The 20595-nt window shown below is 34.0% G+C and overlaps 1 protein-coding gene across 2 annotated transcripts; it reads left to right on the top strand.

The window, feature by feature from the left end:
- Positions 1–5218: 5218 nt before the first annotated feature.
- On the top strand, positions 5219–11249 carry LOC108347656 (uncharacterized). 2 transcript variants are annotated; one of them, XM_017587041.2, is made up of 8 exons: positions 5219–5400; positions 5822–6137; positions 7601–7798; positions 8156–8428; positions 8733–8835; positions 8977–9095; positions 9595–9771; positions 10124–11249. In XM_017587041.2, the coding sequence occupies exons 2-8, from the start codon at positions 5835–5837 to the stop codon at positions 10910–10912; spliced, it is 1962 nt and encodes a 653-aa protein (XP_017442530.1). In that variant the 5' UTR covers positions 5219–5400; positions 5822–5834; the 3' UTR covers positions 10913–11249. The 2 variants fall into 2 exon arrangements, with proteins under 2 accessions (XP_017442530.1, XP_052724534.1); XM_052868574.1 differs by lacking the exon at positions 5219–5400 and adding an exon at positions 5443–5505.
- Positions 11250–20595: the final 9346 nt, after the last annotated feature.

Genomic DNA, 20595 nt, shown 5'->3' with positions numbered 1-20595 from the left:
TCTATTTTCCTTTGAGTGTTCGTCTAAAACTAAGTTCTTATTCTGTAGAGAATTTAGTTAATGACGATCGTTTTATATTATTAGATATATGTAAATGAACGTTCGGTCTAAGTATAGTTCTTCTTTAAGTTTCCTTAACAGTTTAGTTAATGTATTCTATAATACTTAAAGTCGTAGATGTTATTGTTATTTTTCATTAAAAATAAGTGTGGCGTAACTGTATATATATATATATATATATATATATATATATATATATATATATATATATATATATATATATATATATATATATATATATATATATATATATATTCCTTCATTTTTATTTAAGTTTAGTAGTGCTCAGTCTTGGACCAAGCGTTCAGTCTCAGTAGCGCTCGTTCTTGATAAGTGCTTGGTCTTGAACCAGCGCTCGTTCAATAGTGTTCGATTTCTACAGTGCTCGGTCTTAAACCAAGCGCTCGGTCTCGTCTCAGTAATCTATCATTACCGTTTTTAAAATAAGAGCGTTCGGCCAAACTCAATAACGTTCGTTATCTTCATAGTGCTTCAGTTTGTTAATAGTATTCGGTGTCAAACAGTATCTGTCTCTAAATGGTGTTCGACCTAGAGTCTTAGTACTCGGCCTAGGCTTCGTGGCGTTCGGTTTGAACTCTTAAGGGTCAGTTCATTGAAGTGGATCAATTTGTAAATAGCGCTCGGTCATGTTAGTTTCTAAGTAGTGTTATTCCATTCGGACTTGTGCTATGATGAAAAAGTGTGATCTTATTTCAGTTGAATATATTAATGATGAAGTATAAGGGAATTTGAAATGTGATACGAATGAAATAGTTTAGTTATGAAAGAGTATTCCAGGGAGGAATATCTCAGAAAATGGTTATTGAATGGTAAAGTATGAATGTGGGTAAAGCTTAGCGGGCGTTTATCCTGATATTCCATGATTACTCATTCTCATGTAGAGAGGAGTAAGTCATGTGTAGGAATGGCAGGAGGTCCTAGTCCATAAGGTTAACTTGGACGGAACGGATTAACCTCGGGTGGCAGCTGTTGAGGGTATCGCAGTTACTACATCACCCGGGTGCACAAATGTCATAGCTACACAGAATTCATACAGTCCGGACAGTCAGAGTCAAGTGGTCGTTCTTTGCATGCCATGATGTATGAATTATGATTTGGTTGTTGTTTGATTTAATCATGAAAATCGTATGTTTTATTGAATTAATTAAATTACATAAGCTTACCCTATTTATTGTCTTGTCTGTGTTGTACGTTCGGTTGTTTGTCCCGTTGTAATGATCATCCGTGTGGATGTGAGCAGAAGGAGAAGAGTTGTTGGAAGAAGCACTGAAAGAGGTGGAAGTGAAGACTGAACCTTATGACCGTTCGGTCAGTTGTTGGCCTCTTCTTTTGTAGATAGCGTTCGATATAAGTTTATTTTGTAAACCATTCGTTTTAGTTGTAACCATTGTACAGTTTTGACTCCCTACTAGTTTGTAAGGTCGTTCGGCCATAACTGTACGTACTATCTTTTGTAAGACTGATCTGTAATATTATTAATATGTGATTATTCTCTTATATGATTGTATACTTTATTTTTAGGATAGGTTTAATCATTCACTAAGTCCCTATTTTCGCATGGAATCTCAATTTCGTCCATTTCTTTCTGAAAATATCAATTGGGTCCCAATTTTATGAAAATTGCAACAAATGGATCCTTTCCGTTAAATAGTGTCAAACGGCGTTACGGTGTGTTTGACGTGGCACGCTGTTGTGGACGTGTTGAGCCGCACAAGATTCACGTGTTGAATATTCCCAATCGTGGAGACCTCCGCCCTGAACTCCTTCTCCCCATTCCATGGCCTCTCCAACCTCTTCACAGCCACAACCGAAGCATCACTCAACTCCCCCTGAAACACAGTCCCAAACCCTCCGTGCCCGATCTTCTTTGAAAAATATGCCTGAATCTGAATACCATGAATGTACTATGAATTGAGTTTGAGGAATCCCAGTAACAGGAACAATCATCTTCCATGGAAGACGAAACAGAGAAACAGAAGAAGCACTTAGCAATGGTGGAAAGGCTTTCGTAGTGCCCTCAAAGTCGTTCAACAAAGCCCAAATCTTCAACAGAATCTACCTCCTCCGTCCTCTCACACTTCTCCCAACTAAAAACCTCCATAGAGTTCCAACTCCAACAATCCCAATCTCTTTCCTCCGATCCACCAAACCTCAAACTCCATTTCCAGAGCATCTCCGAATCAATCTCTGATCCACATGTTGCTTCTCCTTCAGTAGATTCTTTCCCCTACCATGAGTCTCGACACTCTGAAGAACATCAATCGCACTGGTTATGCTGTAATCCAAGTCAAAAACAGACACAGGCACAACCCTAACAAAATCTGGTGCAACCGTTTCGAATCCAAATACTCACAATCAAAGTATAATTATCAAACAAAAACCTATAGGTATACGAATTAATCGACCTCGCAATAGCAAATGAGCAAATCGAACACTCTGAAAACCTAATTCCATAATTCTTAAAACTCAACCTCTGATCTCCTAATAGCAATCCATTATTGTTGTTATCAGTCTCAAACCTAAAGCTCTTCTCGATCAATTTCCAATCGAGGCCGGAGCTACCCGTGCTATCGAAATCACTGTGGATGTGGATGAACTAGACGGTGAGGGAATTCTCGAACAGAACAGGTATCCGGAGGGAGGGAGCGAGGAAGACATTGTAGGCGCTCTAGATGAGGCAGGTGAGGTCGGCGACGCAGGCCTTGCTTGATTTGGGACAGCCATGGACAGCGGCGAGGGGGTGAAACTCGCCGCGGGGGATGAAGTCGTCATCGGAGATTGCGGGGTCGTAGTCAACCAGACCGGCGTGGAGGTCGATCTAGAAGTATCAATCTCTGGAAGTGAAGAAGGTGTTAGAGCATTTAGTGAAAGCGGGGGAGGATTCTCAAGGGGACCAGGTGTAGGCGTAGGGTTTGGGATCCATGGAGTTGAAGAAGTTGGTGGTGTGTTAGAAGAGATGGGTGATGTGTTATCCATTTGAATCAACCACGTCAGATAACACGTCCACAACAGCGTGCCACATCAAACACACCGTAACGCCGTTTGACACTATTTAACGGAAAGGATCCATTTGTTGCAATTTTCATAAAATTGGGACCCAATTGATATTTTCAGAAAGAAAGGGACGAAATTGAGATTCCATGCGAAAATAGGGATTTAGTGAATGATTAAACCTTTAGGATATTACAAAATTTGTTAAAAATAATTTCAAAAATTTCAATAAATTCCAAAATTTGTTGAAGATTTGAAAAAATCTTTAACAATTTGTTAAAGAATTTTTTCTTTCACAAATTTCGAAATCTTTAGAAAAAAAAAGTAGTGGAGTGTAGGACCATATTGAAATGCAGGGATAACTTTGGAAATTTGAAAAATGTGGGATTGAAGAAAAAAAAAGTGAAGTGGTGGAGGAAAAAACACTAAAAAATTCTCCTAAACTGGGCCAATAGCCCAAGCGCTCATTCTCTATTATTATTTCGTCTTTTTTTATATGCTATACAGTGTCATTTGAATTAATCAAAACATTATATACACATTTCTTTTGAAGGATTCTATTTGCACTGTTTTTTTCCCTCTCAGCCTCTTTCTGCGTTTTTCTTATTTATTTTACCAGATATATTCCTTCAAGAAATTTATTTTCGTTTTTTAATGCACTTTTTTAATCCAGATATATTTTCCACTTTGATTATTATAAATTCTTTTAGAAAAAGAACAAATATTTATAAATTATCGGAAGTTTTAATTTTTAATTCATGTGAAACTCTTTTTAATGGAAAACATCATTTTCTTCTCTAAATAGCAAAAGGTAAATAATAACGATGTTCATAAATTATTTGATTTATATTTCTATTAAATATAATTTTTTAGTGTAATACCCTTTAATTCGTTATACTTTATTTTTATCTTTACATTGAATATCAATAAAAGGAAATTTCCAATAATTGAAAATAATCTTCATATGATAATTTAAATTATCTAGTTCTTGGAAATCTAGAACATGGTTTATATATTAAACTTATCTCCCAGCCCAAAGATTTTCATTTCAAAAACTCAATCCAAAAGAAATATTTATTATTAATTTTAGTCATATAGTATACACGTTTGTCTTATTTAATGTGCATACTAAAATACGTGCTTATCATTACTTGTATTTTCTTTTTCTCTTTTCAATATTCTTTCTTTTTCTCCTAGGTTATAACTTTATACTTTTTTGGTGTTGTATTTTTTATTTTGATAGTAGTATATCAACATGTATATATTACTTGTGTTTATTTTTATACAGGTTGTTATTTGATCAAAATTATTATCTCCAACTATAACTTTTAATAGAGAAATTATATAGTACATGTTTGACATTTTTAGTGTTCAACTAAATTTTTTATTTTATTTGTTTATTTTGAATTTTGTAACTTTCATAAATCACGTAAACATCTTTTAACTGTTTTTTCTTTTTTATTGAAAATCGTCGAAAGTTGATTTTTTTGGATTGAATTAGATTTAAAATTAAGTTTTTCACCTTTTCTTTGTTCCAGAAAACACTTATTTAATTATTTTTCCTTTCCACTAATTCTAAAACTCAAATGTTAGTTTTAAAAGTCATTTAAGACATAAAAGAAATTAATATAAACTAGAAAGACTATATTTATTAATTTAAAAAAATTTTGAAATATAAAATCCATCAAAATTGATACGTGAACAGATTTAATTTCCTGTGAAAATTTAAAAATTAGAATCATATTAATCCTTTTTAAAATAAAACACGTATGAGAGGAGCGGATCTACAAAACTTGGCTGAAACAAGGAACCCGATAGGGTCTGAAATTTGAAACAATATTTTGAACTGGACAATTTTAACAACTAATTAGTGATAATTGAACAGGTCCTAATAACAATCTTAACTGCTACTAATTATTAAAATTTTGTTATAATTAACTACTAATTAGTAATAAAGGATGGTCTAACTTATCATCTGACACTACATTGACGTGGTCTGTTTTCAGTCCATCTTTACGCGCCACGTGTCCGTTAAACACGTAATTAGAAAACATATATATACATAATAAATAAAAACTATTCTTAATTTCTGGTTGCTTCGTCCGGGTTCAAAGAAAACTGCGCAAACCTTCTATTATTATTAAAATTCCTTATAGTATTATTTCAAACATTATATAATTATTGTTGTTAAGTTATTAATTATTATTATTATTACCTAACAGAATAAAAACACACATTGTAAGAACTAAGAGGCTTCGGTACAATCTATGGTTCCTTCGTAACCAAACTATTTCCCCCTTCAAATTCTTCCAAAATCACATTATTCAGGTTCGTTCATTCCTGTACTACACTTTTCTCTATTTTTATCAATTTTTTTTTACTGATTTGGGAGTTTTAGGGTTTTGGGTTTCGGTGTGTCTTCATGTTCTTCAGGTTGCTCCGATTTTTGTTTTGTTTAACTAATTCATTTGATCATGATTTTCTGATTTTGTTTTTGATCAATCGAACGAATCGTTATTTCAATTTCCAGCTTAAATTGTCGAATTTAACGCAATTGTTTTTGCTTTGTTATTTTATCTAATTTGCGTTGCATGGTTGTGATGATCCCAATAAAATAACTTTTGATCATATAGAATAGAAAATTAAGGATTTGAAGTTGCCTTATATTGGGAAATTTTATCACAGTTTTCTGTTGTGAATCCGTTTGTAATGATATTTTTTTCTCCCTCTGCGATTTGTGTTGTTATAGGGATAGTAAAATCATGGCAACTGCAACCATGGCTACTGCAGCTGGTGCAGCTGCCCTTCTGTATTACACATTGAATCGGAAATTGCAGACTCAGGATGCGATAGATGAAGATGTTGAAGAAAATGGAAGTGAAACGACCACTGATACGCCATTAGGTAGTGCTCGTGTTTCTCATCCGTTAATCCAAGCCCCTGGAACATGGTTAGAGACAATTTCAACGTTATCTGAGACTCTCAGGTTCACGTATTCGGAGACGCTTGGGAAATGGCCAATTGGGGACTTGGCGTTTGGTATCAGCTTTCTGCTCAAGAGGCAGGTAATGGCAATGCGTACATTTTTTATTCTTTATTGGTGTCCTAATTTGAAGCAGCTGAAAAAGCAAAAGTTGTGGCGTTTTCTTTATCTATATGTAACGTTGGATGCATTTAATCAGTAAGTGGAATATAGTATATAGTTTGAATTCCAGGTGCATATTATTTAGGTAAAACTATACTTGATCAGAAATGGTATTTGCAACCTGCACTTAACAAGCGACAGACATATTTCTCTTAATGGATTGCAAATCACTGAAATTGATGAATGAAATGTGAACAGGGATAAAGGGAAAGAAAATGGCACTGGTGAAGAAAGTTATGTGATTTAGTTGAACTTTTTCATGTATAAATAAAGTTATTGATGATTGAATAGTTAATTCCTTTTTCATGTATAAAGAAAATCATTGATGATTGAATAGTTAATGCCTTTTTCATGTATAAATAAAGTTATTGATGATTGAATAGGTTATGCCTCCCATCTCAATAAAAAAAAAATTATGGTCTCTAAGGAAGTAATCCTAAATTTTGATAACAGTTATAGTTTATATTATCTCTGAAGTGTTCCTTACACTTTTTATAAGTTTTGTTTTATTTTACTTTTTGAGCCTTCTCAACGTCACAGCAGGGGATTGGTATCATGACTTGCAGCATTTGAACTTCTGTTACTTGTTAATCATTGCCCCTTTGAAATTGACAAATTAGATTATTCTTCAGTTTTATGATTTTCATATAATTTATGTTTATACTTACTATGCAAGTAATATGGCTAAGGTAGCTTAGAGGTCAGACTATTTTCTGAAAAAATGAATCTTCAGAAGACCGTTCATGACCTCTTCTACCTTATATGACAATCCTTGGAAGACGTGATAATGATTGATTGAACAGAAGTCCTGGACTACTGAATTTCTTCATCTCACCTCTACATAAGCTGTAGTTTGTGTAATAATCACGCATTATTGTATTCCAATCCTTAAATTTGGACATAAAGGCCATGTTTATTTTGAGTTTTTGGCCCTTTAAAATCAATCTGGTTAGTATAAAATAAATGCTTACAGTATCTGTTGTTCGGCTAAGATGTTCTGAATTGATTCATATTAGGAATGAATTCTGTGGATGTACCCAGGAAGGAATAGATATTGTGTCCAAGAAAATCGATTTTTATCAAGAAGTAAGACCTACTAGTTTTCCAAACAAGGTCACCAAACCTAAAAAAAAAATTTTGCTGGTTGGACCCTGTAGTTTTCAAAAGTTGCTATACATTATAATATCTGGGCTAACTCATTTCTAAAAGTTAATTGTTTTATTGTCTAATCCAAATGGACCCCTAGATGCTAGACTGTTGATACTCAGAACATTATCTGTATTTTAACATGAAAAATATAGTTTCTGGTTTTGTTGCTTCCTTTTTATTTTCTTTTTATTTAAGTTTGATCCTTTGATTTAGTTTCTCAAATATATCTTGCAGGGGAACTATCAAGTTGCCAGTGAATTCTGTGGTAAGGATAGTGTACAGCTGAAAGGATCTGAGATTACTGCCGAACTTAAGTATCTCTTGAACTTGTTGACCCTGTGCTGGCATTTTTCAAAGAAGCCCTTTCCCTTGTTTTTAGAAGAAACTGGCTACACTGAAGAAAATGTCCTCCTTCGGGAAGCCAAAGCAGGAGTAAGTCTTGTTTGAATTTTCAGAAAAAATTATAGCAGTTCAGTATCTGTACCCTATGTTGACTATGCTGTTGATAGTTGTTAATATACATTTTCTTTTGAGAAAGGATGGAAGGCTGCAGCAACAGAGGGTGTTGTTTTAGGCCAGTCAAATGTGGAATGGGATACAAATTTGATAATAGATTTTTTTTTTTGTTTCATTTTGGAACTTTTTTTGACTTTTTTTTCTTATTTTGGGGTGAGGAGGCTTCGCACAATTGAATCTGATGAATTAGTAATACTTGCTACCATTTCAGTGATCTGTATTCATTTGGTAAAGACAACGTAAGTTTAAACCTGCTGTTGATTTGTCATGCAGATTTTGAAACCAGCTTTTACGATTATCGTTGATCATGACATGAGATGCCTTTTGCTGTTGATTCGTGGCACACATAGTATCAAAGATACTCTAACAGCTGTTACAGGAAATGTAGTACCATTCCATCACACTGTTGTTCACCAAGGGGGGGTTAGAGATTTGGTTTTAGGTTATGCCCACTGTGGAATGGTTGCTGCTGCTAGATGGATTTCAAAGCTTGCAACTCCTTGTCTCCTTGAAGCACTTGGCCACTACCCTCATTATAAAGTCAAGGTAAAGATATTAATTTTTTTTTGTAATATTCCCTGCTCTTTGACTAAATAATCCTTCTAACAATGTCCCTGTTAGACCATAATATCATTTAAATTTTCAATATATCATTTTGTTAATAGTGTGTTCAAACATGCATGGCTAGCAGATTGTACTCATCACGTCATGGTTTTTCTTCCTTGTCTTCATTAATCTTGAATTTACTACAAATTTTTTTATTAAATCATGAAATCATTTAGGTAGCTTTAAATAGTTAGTAGACGTTTTTATTGTTTACTGTATAAGTTTTCAAATTCTTATTATGTAGATTGTTGGGCACTCTTTGGGTGGAGGTACTGCAGCAATTCTAACTTATGTGTTGAGAGAGAGAAAGGAACTGTCTGTCGCTACATGTGTTACATTTGCTCCAGGTCAGTGTATCACGTTCTGTGTCAATATGATTCTTCAATTTATTTTATAAGCTAAAGGGTAGTAGTATCCTAGAGCACTTTGGAACTGATATTGGTTTACGCAGCAAGTCTCTTGAACCTGACATCTTGTTACCCTTGCAGCTGCTTGTATGACATGGGAGTTGGCAGAGTCGGGTGATAGTTTTATCACTTCTATTATAAATGGAGCTGATTTGGTGCCTACATTCTCAGCTGCTTCTGTAGATGACTTGCGTTCTGAGGTTGTGATCATTAGCATCTTGTGTTGGAAAATGTTTTTGTCCTGATTTATTGACCAAATTTGATCATATCTGTGGGTTTAAGTAATTAGGACTTGTAGTTCAGGTGTTGATAAGACATGCATGGCCTGGGAAAGTGTAGAGGACTTCATTTGGTGGGTTTAACTCTCATTTATGGTTATGAACTATTTTAGGTTCTCTCAAAACTGCATATCAAAAAAATTGTGGGATATTATAGAAAGCAGTGTTATAAATCTTCCCAGTCCCACAAGAAGTAATACAGATTCTAAGATGTTTTGCATTGGCTGTCCTGTTACTCCACATGAAGTTTAATTCCTTCTCTGAAATTCATAATGCTCCTGGTTTGGTTTGGTTGCCTTAATGGAACTTCGATAATTCGATGAACTTGCTACAATGTTGCATGATGAATGTTTGCAGTTCATAAATTTCATTTTGCCATTCTACATCATTTGGGTATTAAAATTAATTTTCCCATTTTCAGGTGACAGCATCAGCATGGATAAATGACTTGAGGAATCAAATTGAACAAACAAGAATACTTAGTACTGTCTATCGCTCTGCTTCAGCATTAGGTTCTCGCCTCCCATCGATTGCCACTGCTAGAGCAAAAGTTGCTGGGGCTGGGGCCATTTTGCAGCCAGTTTCTAATGGTACCCAGGTACTTTTACCTTCTGTTATAAATCTATTCAATTTTCGTTCATCATGCAACTATGTATTGTCTATGAAAGCAGGGTGGAATAAACTATCCATTGTTGGAAATTAAAACAAAAAGGTCTTTTTATTTGGTTGTCTTTCTTTCTTTTGTTGAATAAGATTTATTGGTGTTGCAATCCTGTTGTCAGAAGAGTACACAATTTTTATGCTTTGGATCATAAGCCTAACCAGGACGAGTTTCTACTTGTTAGTTGTCTTCTATATATGGTTGGGGGTTGACGTGTTCAATCTGATCATGCAAGAAGCGCGCCAGTGCTATTGCTTCTATTCCATGTCTGACTTTTGAAAAACTGCAGGTTGTGATGAAGAGAGCCAAGAGTATGGCAGCATGGGCACGTCCAAACCTTAATTTGTCCTCTTGGTCATGCATGGGACCCCGTCGCAGAGCCTTGAGTGCTTATTCAAACTCCAAAGACGGCGATAGTCCTCCTACATCTTCCTCTATCAACATTGACAGTTCCGATTCACTTCTTCGTTCTCCCAAGAAGGCGATTAATGCAAAGAATATGAACCTTCCTGTATCTTCATCTATAGAAGAGTGGTCTTCTGAGATTGAATGTGGAAATGAAAGTAGTTCTGATACTGAGGTGGGTGTTGATCATGGTGACCGTCAGATGGACCATGACAGATATGATGATCAGATGAGTGAAGTGGAGTTGTGGCATCAACTGGAGAATGAGCTGTATGACGGTCCTGAAGTTGAGGAGACTGATGTTGTAAAGGAGATAAGGGAAGAGGAAGCAACCCACGAAGTAGAGGAAGCCCAGAGTTCAGTACCAGAAACGAAAGAAGTCTACAGATTTTTCCCTCCTGGAAAGATAATGCACATTGTTACACTCCAGTCTGACACGGACCATGAAAATGATGATAGCCCAACCTATGCAAGTTCAGACAGTAGCGAGCTAGATGAGACTAAGATTGGGATTTTTCTAACTTCCAGGTCTCTGTATAGTAAACTTAGACTCTCACAGAGAATGATCAGTGATCACTTCATGCCAGTTTATAGAAGGCAGATTGAAAGGCTAATAAAAGAACTTGAGCAGGAAGCTACTGAGGACCATGATACACAAGAGGTGGTGTTATAGTTAAAGACAGTTACAATTAGATTTATGTTTGTACCATATGGCGTGTCATTGGGTGTTTTTCGTCCCATTGATTTCGGAACGAGTCTCATAGGAACGGCAGTTTTTGTGCTATACTGCAATAAGGAACCCCAACGAAGGTGATTACAACAGCCTAATATACTGATTCTCACTCTGATGATCAAATGGAACCAACTCATAACTGGATACCTTAACATTGATGCTGGCCGGGGAAAAGTAATTGTAAATGCTTCCCCAGATCCAAGTTATATGTACATAGAATAACGTGGCAAACTGTCCAATAAAGGTTGAAATAATTCGTGGTAATTTGAATGAAGAAGTGTTTGCTGAGTCAATGTCTTTATGAATTGAATGTTTGGTGTACTCTGTATCATACATTCAATTATTTTAATTTGTTAAACATGCTAGTTTCCCCATAATCATTATCAGTTTGGTGGGAATGGTTGGAGTGAGTAACAAAAGTGGGAGTTGGACCAGGTGAGTGAACAAGAGCATTTTATTCAGTCTTGAAAGTTTATTTCCAACAAAGTTTCTTGAAAGATTTGGACAGATTACTTGCCAAAGATTCCCAAAACCTGACCCCTAACAAAGCAGATTCACTTTGGTACATTGAAACTAAAATGGGCGTTTAAGCAACCCAATTCATTGCTTGATAAAATGACAAAATGATGCATGCAACTCAACAAAGTAATGCTACAATGAGCTTCGTAATGGCTGCAGATGCAGTTCACACCTATCAATATTTGACCAAGTGGACCTCATAAATTAGTTGCAATTTCATGTCAGAAACTACGGAACTATTGATTTAGGTCTCAGAAATTGCACCAGTCATTTATTTAAACAATAAATAAGGAAAATTATTGTGTTCAAAATATGTTTCTTTTTAAGAATTTTATCAAAACTAGAAAATCCAACGAGACTAAACATTTTTGTCAAGACAACAATAAAATATCAGTGGGTGTTTTGATAAAAAAAATATAAATGAATAAAATATATATTCATACTTAAAAACTACAAAAATATGTTACTCATTTGATACAATTTTCCATCTTGAACGTTAAAATACTCTCTTTATATATATATATATATATATATATATATATATATATATATATATATATATATATATATATATAAAGAGGTGAATGACTTAGTTTTTTTTTTCTGCATATCTCGTCCTCATTTTTTAAGTAACCTTTTCCACTGTTTTTTCAATATTTTGCATTTATATAACAAGGAAAATAATTGATTCTAATGTGAAACAACTTTAGGTTTATTGTTGAGATTGAAAATGTAAAAATATAAGGTTAGATTGATTTTGCTTTTGAGTTTGTGAAAATAATAAATTGAAAATTAAGTTGACTTTAACAAAAGGGACATAGAGGATATGTTAACGTTAAAAACAGAGGCACGTGTTAAAGGTTTTGTTAATAAGTCTTAGATAATTTCTTTATCTCCATAACCTGGTCTAATGGTGTCAATTTAATCACTTTATTTACTAATCCATCCAGATAACAAATAATGTATGTGTTTAGAATCTTTATATGTCACTTCTGTATTTAAGCTAAGCACATTCATGTACACTTTATTTGAAATGTTTGTGTGCATCGGAATAATTCAACAAAATGTCTTCCAGACTTCAAAATTTTGCTTACTTTAAGTCAATTTTTCCATTTAATATTTTTTGCTTAGTTTAATGCAATTTTTTTGTTTAATATTTTTTTCTAAATTAAATGTAATTTTTTTGTTCTCTATAATAGACTCTCTATCTCTTCTACCACAGGTTAATCTTTATAAATTATTGACATGATTAGTTATTATTTGTTAAGATTTATATTATCATTTAATTTAATAATTAAGTAAACATGCACTATTTTGTTGCTTTAGGAAGTCGACTGAACAAATTTATACTCCCAAGGAAAATGAAGGAATAAGTGAAAAAATGTCTCAAATTGGTGAATTAAATATAGGAAAATCAAATAACATTCTTATGAATGTAGGTATTATTCAACCCAAGTAGAAACTTAAGAATATCCGTAAATATTTTTAAAATTATTTTTTTGTATATATTCCTGGATAAATGAAATATCCATAAATATTAAAGAAATATATAAATATTCATATGAAGACGGGTACAAGTAAGATATTTATCAAATGAGGAGTTACTATTCATATCCGTCTCGTTTTATTGACATTCTAGTGTTAAGATGACATAAATAAGAAACTTTGATTTAATAAATATTTTCAACATTTTCTCAATATTTTATACTTATAAAAAATATATCTATTAAGAGAAATCATATCAAATCTAACAAATTCTCAAAACTAATGATACTCTTAATATCGCATTTTCTCTATAACTGTTTGTAGTTTTGTTAGTTCACTATTCTTTCAAAAAAAATTCTTAGAAATATTAAATGTAAACTATACATATTTTTTAATTTTCTATAAATATTAAACTCTTGATCATAGTACTTCTATTAATACCATCCATCAAAAAATCATTCTTATGTGTTGAAACATAGATAAATCTAGTTGTAGTTTCTAAATTTGAAAAAAAAAATTGTTTTAATTTCTCAATTTGAAATACGGAAATTTGCAAAAAAAATAATAATAATTTAAGTATTGCAAACTATTTTAAAAAAATCACATTAACCTTTTAAATTTAATATTTTGGAGAATAGTGTTTTTTTTTTCAAATTTAGAAAATCAAAATGATTTATTGTCTAAATTTGAATGATAGGAATCATATTCATCTAAATTTCAATGATTGAAAGCTAATTAAATATAAAATAAATCCTCAATATATAAAAAATTTAACTATAATTTTGATATAAAGGATTCGTATGACATTTTCAGAATATAAACAATCATTTTCCAATATAATTTATTTGAAGTCCAAATATCTAAAACCATTGATATATGAATGAACCATGTTCATGGTTTCAAATGGCACATATTAGAGGTAGAAGGTGTGGTTATCAAATCAAAGCAAAGTTTGTGGCATTAATTAAACGTGTCACATTCTCACATAAAAACTTTAAAGAATTTTCTAACTACTATCGTTTGATTAAACACACTGAGAAAAGGTCCACTTTGAGCCAAATTCCGACAAAATTTTCTGTATCTAAGTTTTGACATCAAGATTAAGAAAGCATGATAAACTTTTAACAAGTAATTAATTTTGATTGAGAGGCACTAATGAAAAATAATCAATGATGAAAAAAATAAAAATTAAGTAAAATGATGAATGATGGAAGTGACCACTAATGAAATACGAATTTTATTCATAAAAAGAATAATTTTCAACCTCAAAACCACTTATAAATCTTTCAAACCATAATTACAAATGAAAAAAATAATAATTCGAATATGGGATTGATATCATCTTAACACAATAACTTTCGTGTAATAAATTTATGATATTTTATTCTTATATAATTTTTATTTTTATTAATATGAGACTTAAATTTACACTTTAATTTATAATTATAAAAATATTATTTTAGAACTGATATTAAAACCATGAAAAAGAAATAGTGGAAAATTTTCATTTTTTTTATCAAAGTAAACTCAACCCCTCTAATTTTTAAAGTGAATAATAAATAAGTTTAATTTGAGAGTTAGAATGGAAATGAGTCTATTTAGATAATTTTATGAAATAAAATTATTTTGAAAAAATAAAATAAAATAGGAGGAATGATGGGTGTATATAGTATTGCAGAAATTCAAAGGAAGTAGAAGATGTTAACATCGGATTCTTAAACTGATTTTACATATAGAAAACAATGTCTCAACTACGTAGTTTTTTGTATGTACGTACACATACTAAACTCTTTCATAATTAATGCGAAGTTATCATGTATTTAAAAGAAAAGAAAAATGAAGTACGTTCCATATATTACTATAGATATGTATAGCATTAAGTAATGATGTACCGTCCATTTAATGCTTTCAAATTTTGGAAGGAGAAAATGAAAAAAGAAAAAAAAAAGACAAAATCAAGAAATTGTTCTTATTATATATGTTTTGGTGAAGTGGAGATAATTTTATGAGAAACATGAAGGAAAGAGTAGCTTTCACTCCTACTGTCACCATTGTTAACATCTTCCATGTGATTCATTTCTTCTTCATCACAATTAATACAAAAATCACCCACTTGACAATCACTTAGGTCCCATTTTGCAATTCTTACGTCAAATCATTCATATAGATTAGATATTATCATTACAATAATTTTAAACTTCATCTTCTTCCTTCTTATACTTCTTTCTTAAATCAAAATTTATACTAGGAGGGATAGATTTTCTCAGAATATTTTGAGAAGGTTAAAATAATATGTACAAAAAAATTTAGTTCAAAGAGTTAACTTTAGTGCAAAATTATTCTGTGTAGAGCGAGATTTTTGTAAATAATTGAAATTTATTTATATTGGATTTTAAGCATCTAATGGAAAATTGTTTAAATTAGAATTCACAATTTCTTTTTTATCATTTAATTTCTTCTTTTATTTTTTTTATTATCATGCATAACGTGTTTTAAAGAGTATTTTTGTGGTCTATATTAGTGACTGTGGATGTTTTATGATGTGAAATTTTTTTTTTGTATTAAAATTTGTGTGTCTGTGTTCATTGTTGATTTATGTATTCTATATCTCTGTTTCACCATTAAACTTCAAATCATGATTATTTTTATGAATTTATTATCAAGATAATGAACAGAATCAATGGTGCAGAGAACATTCAATAGATTGATGATACAAACCATGAGGAGAAGAAGGGTGAAGATCGTACCTTGTTGAGAAGTAGCAGTAAAGCGCACCACTCTTGAAGAGAGGAAGCAACCAAAGATCCTTCGAAGGGAAGACGTAGCGAGAGAAAAGCACAACACAGTGACAGAAATAACAAAGAAAAAGATAGAGAGAAGAGAGGTGCGTCCAGAGAGGAAGAATCCAGAAAAGAGTAAAGTATGTTGAAAAGTTAGTGAATAGAGTTCTGATACAATCAATAAAAAGGAGAAGGAAAAATGGACTGGGCTGCAAAGTGCAGGCCCAATATATTATCATCCCCCCTCAAGCTGAGAATATATGTTAGTCATTCCCAGCTTGGAATACAAATACTTAAAAACAGCAGGAGCAAGAGGTTTAGTGAAGAGGTCAGCCGCTTGTTCAGTGGTAGAAATAGGAAGCAGCTTGAGAAGACCCTTGTTGAGCTTGTCCCTGACAACATGGCAGTCTATTTCAATGTGTTTCGTGTGCTCATGGAAGACTTGATTAGAGGCAATCTGTATAGCGGAGCGATTGTCGCAGTAAACTATAGCCGATTGAATGGTAGGAACACGAAGGTCATGGAGAACATAATTCAACCATTGTATTTCACAGGTGACAGTAGCTAGAGCCCGATTTTCAGCTTCTGAAGAGCTTCTTGAAACAGTTTGTTGCTTTTTGGACTTCCGAGAAATGATGGAATTACTGAAGTAGATGGAGTAACTAGTGATAGATTTTCTGGATTCGAGACAAGTGGCCCAATCAGAGTCACTATAGGCTTTGAGCTGACTGGTGTTGTTGCTTTGGAGGAGATAACCATTGCCGGGACTGCCCTTGAGATATCTAAGAACACGGTGAGCAGCTTGCTGATGAAGAGTGGTAGGGGAGGAGACAAATTGACTGAGATTATTAACAGAGAATGTGATGTCGGGTCTGGTATTTGTGAGATATATGAGGCGGCCAATGAGTCTGCGGTAGGAGGAGGCATCTTCATCGTTGAGAGGATCACCTTGACTAGTAAGACGAGAAGAATGTGCCAGAGGAGTAGGCATAGGAGCACAATGGAGCATTCCAGCTTCTTTGAGGAGGTCAAGAATGTATTTACGTTGACTGAGGTGGATTCCAGAACTGTTCTGAGCAACTTCCAAGCCAAGAAAATAGGTGAGATCTCCTGAGTTTTTGATTTTGAAAAGGCTATTCAGGGAGGTAGTGATATGTTGTATCTTAGTGGCATTGTTGCCCGCGAGGACAATATCATCAACATAGATTAAAATGGCAGTGTTGGAGCAAGTATCATGTTTCAGGAAAAAGGAATGATCAACATTAAAGCAAGTATAATTATTAGATAAAAGAAAAGTAGAAAGTTTATCATACCATTGTCGTCCGGCTTGCTTGAGCCCATATAAAGATCTTTGAAGTTTGCACACTTGGTTAGGGTTGTTATGGTTGAAGCCAGGAGGAAGTTGCATATAAACTTCTTCATGCAAGTCACCATGAAGAAAAGTGTTATTGACATCAAGTTGTTTGAGTATCCAGTGGTTAGAGGCAGCAATAGCAAGAAAAAGACGAATAGTAGTTAACTTTGCAACAGGGGCAAAAGTCTCGAGGTAGTCTAATCCTTCAAGTTGGGTGTAGCCTTTAGCTACAAGATGGGCTTTAAAACGGTCAATAGATCCATCAGACTTATGTTTGATTTTGTATATCCAGCGGCATCCAATAGCGGTTTTGCCAAGGGGGAGATCAGTGATGATCCATGTGTTATTGTAAGCTAAGCCATGAAGTTCATCCTGCATAGCTTGAATCCACTGAGGTATTTTAGATGCTTTCTTGTAGGTGCGAGGTTCAGTGCTAGACGAAATGGAGAGGATGGTGTGCCTGAAATCAGAAGAAAGTCTGTCATATGAAAGATAATTAGTAATACGATATCTAGTAATATTATTAGTTTGGAAATCTGTAAGATATGTAGGAGGACGTTTGGGCCGAGTGGAACGCCTTATAGTGTCAACATGCTCAGGTATATTGGGGACATTAGTATGAGAGTCATTAGTTAGGGGAGGTTCAACAGTATCAGGGATGCTTGTGGTGTCATCTGTGCAGGTAACAGTATCATTAGCAACAACATTATCAGTATCAGTGGCAGCAGGCACAAAAACACTATTGCTAGGAAAATTAATATCATCATAATTATGACTGTAATTGTGAGTAGTAGGCAAAGAAAAAGAGTTAGAATCAGAGTTATTTTGTGACCGAGAAGTGTAAGGAAAAGAATTTTCATGAAACAGCGCATGACAAGATATGTTAATCTTATGATTTTATAAGATTAGGAATTGATAACCTTTGGTGTGCTGTTGAAAACCAAGAAAAATGCCAGGAACAGCCCGTGCATCGAATTTTTTCCTATGAGCAGTCAAAGTATTAATATAACATAAACAACCAAAAACACGCAAAGCAGAAATATCATACAACTTCCCATATAATTTTTCATACGGAGTAACATCATCAAGAAGAGGTGTAGGCATGCAATTGATAAGTAAAGTAGCATGTTCAACAGCAAAGCACCAAAAGATAGTAGGCAAATTAGCTTGAAACAAGAGGGAGCGAGTAACATTTAACAAATGTTGGTGTTTACGCTCAACTTTGCCATTTATTTTTAGGGGTTTCATTGCAGGTGGTTTGATGATTAATTCCTTTAATAGAGAAAAAATTATGCATAGCAAATTCAATGTCATTGTCAGTGCGAATGGTTTTGATAGTGGTAAAAAACTGGTTTTCTATGTATGTTATGAAATCAGTAATAATTTTTTGAACAGCAGATTGGTTAGGCATAGGTATAAGCCAAGTATAACGAGAAAAATCATCCACAATGGTGAGAAAATATTTAAAACCACGCATGGAAAGAATACTACAAGGACCCCATATATCAACGTGAATAAGATCAAAAAATTTCATGGATTTAGAATTACTATTAGAAAATGACAGCTTTCTTTGTCTAGCACGATGGCAAGCATCACATATGTATGTGGGATTATGCACAATAAATGGGTATTTGAGTTTCAAACTGTTCAATCTAATATCAGAAGGATGTCCTAATCTAAGATGCCCTAGGCTAGTATTATGTACAACATTGTTGGCAACATTTTCAAGAGAAGTAAGCAAGGATGAATTTAAGATGTACAGGCCACCAGTGAGTTTAGCTATAGAAATCTTCTCTTTGGTTTGAATGTCATGTATAATGCAGTCATGCAAAGAAAAAATTAGTACATATTTATTGAAAGAAATCAACTTAGATATGGAGGAAAGGTTGAAAGAGAATTGCGGAACATAAAGCACATTTAAAAGATTGATCTTACTGTTAAGAATAACAGTGCCAAAATACTCAGAGTAAACAATACTACCGTTAGGTAAGGCAATTTGAATAGGCTTGATTCTTTTATATGATGAAAAGTTTCGTAGAGAAATACTGATATGGTCAGTGGCTCCACAATCAAGAATGCAATCGGACTTAGGGTAATTGGAAGTAAGGGTAGGGCACATATTACCTGGAGGATGTTGGTTTGCCGAAGCAGATCCAATATGGTGAATTTGAGCAGAGGCGGAAGCATCATTCATATTGTGATCTTTGAAGAGCTCTGCAAGAATTTGAAATTGTTGTGGTGTGAGGTGGATGTGATCATTGTTGTGGGAATTGATATCTTTGATGTTCCCATTGTCTTCTTGGACAGAGGTATGATATATCTGGGTATGCTTATTAAAAAACTTATGTCCGGGAGGATAACCATGCTTTTTATAATAAACATCCACTGTATGACCGCTTTTGTTGCAATGAGTGCAATGCTTTCTGGCATTCGGTTCATTTTTGAAACCTTTATCTTGATTGGGGAAACCATTCTTGCGATAGCAAACTACTTCACTGTGCTCGTTCTTGCCACAATAATTGCAAACAGTGGAGGAGGTGGAAGCGGTGTAGGCGGCGGCAGTTCCAGTGTCCTGAGTCTTAGTTGTAGCAATTAAATTTCCACTAGACAGTTGCCTTTCTTGTTGTGCCACCAGTGAAAAGACTTTGGTGATATCTGGAATAAGGTCCAGTAGAAGCACATGCGAAGTAACATTAGTAAATTGATCGTTTAATCCCCGTAAAAATTGCATGACTTGGTCTTCTTGCCTTCTTTGTTTGACGACAGTCAGCACTTCACAGCCACAATCGGGTTTACAGGTGCAAAGAGGTTATGGGCGGAAATTTTCTATCTCATCCCAAAGAATACACAGTTTGGTGAAATACTCGGAAATGGTAAGGTCGCCTTGATGAAGAGTAGCAATGTCAAGTTGAAGGCTAGAAATGCGAGAGAGACTTCCTTGAGAAAATCGGTTCTTTAGGTCATTTCAGATCTCCGAAGCTTTATTCATCCATATGATGCTTTGTCTGATGGAGATGGAAACAGAATAAACGATCCATAAGACAACCATGTTGTTTTCGCGAGTCCAAGCGGCATGCTCCGGCTTGTCCTTTTCAGGTGGACGAACGTTGCCAAGAACGAATTCGATCTTGTTTTTTTACGCTGAGTGCAGTTAACATGGAGCGGCTCCAAGAGTGATAATTGGTATCGTCGAGAACCGGTGAAACAAGGGTAGTGGCTGGATTCTCGCCAGGGTGAAGGTACAAATAACTGTGTGCGAAGCTGTCTTCGACCATGACTGAGGCAAGAACAAGAAAAGAGGGGAAAAACAAGAAGGGGAGAAAAGAAGCAGAGTTACGCAGCAGAGCTCTTCAAAAGAAGAGCTCTGATACCATATCAAGATAATGAACAAAATCAATGGTGCAGAGAACATTCAATAGATTGATGATACAAACCATGAGGAGAAGAATGATGAAGATCGTACCTTGTAGAGAAGTAGCAGTAAA

The sequence above is a fragment of the Vigna angularis genome, chromosome 9, assembly GCF_016808095.1.
Source record: "Vigna angularis cultivar LongXiaoDou No.4 chromosome 9, ASM1680809v1, whole genome shotgun sequence".
Classification (NCBI taxonomy): Eukaryota; Viridiplantae; Streptophyta; class Magnoliopsida; order Fabales; family Fabaceae; genus Vigna; species Vigna angularis.
This window is presented reverse-complemented; position numbering and strand designations above follow the sequence as displayed.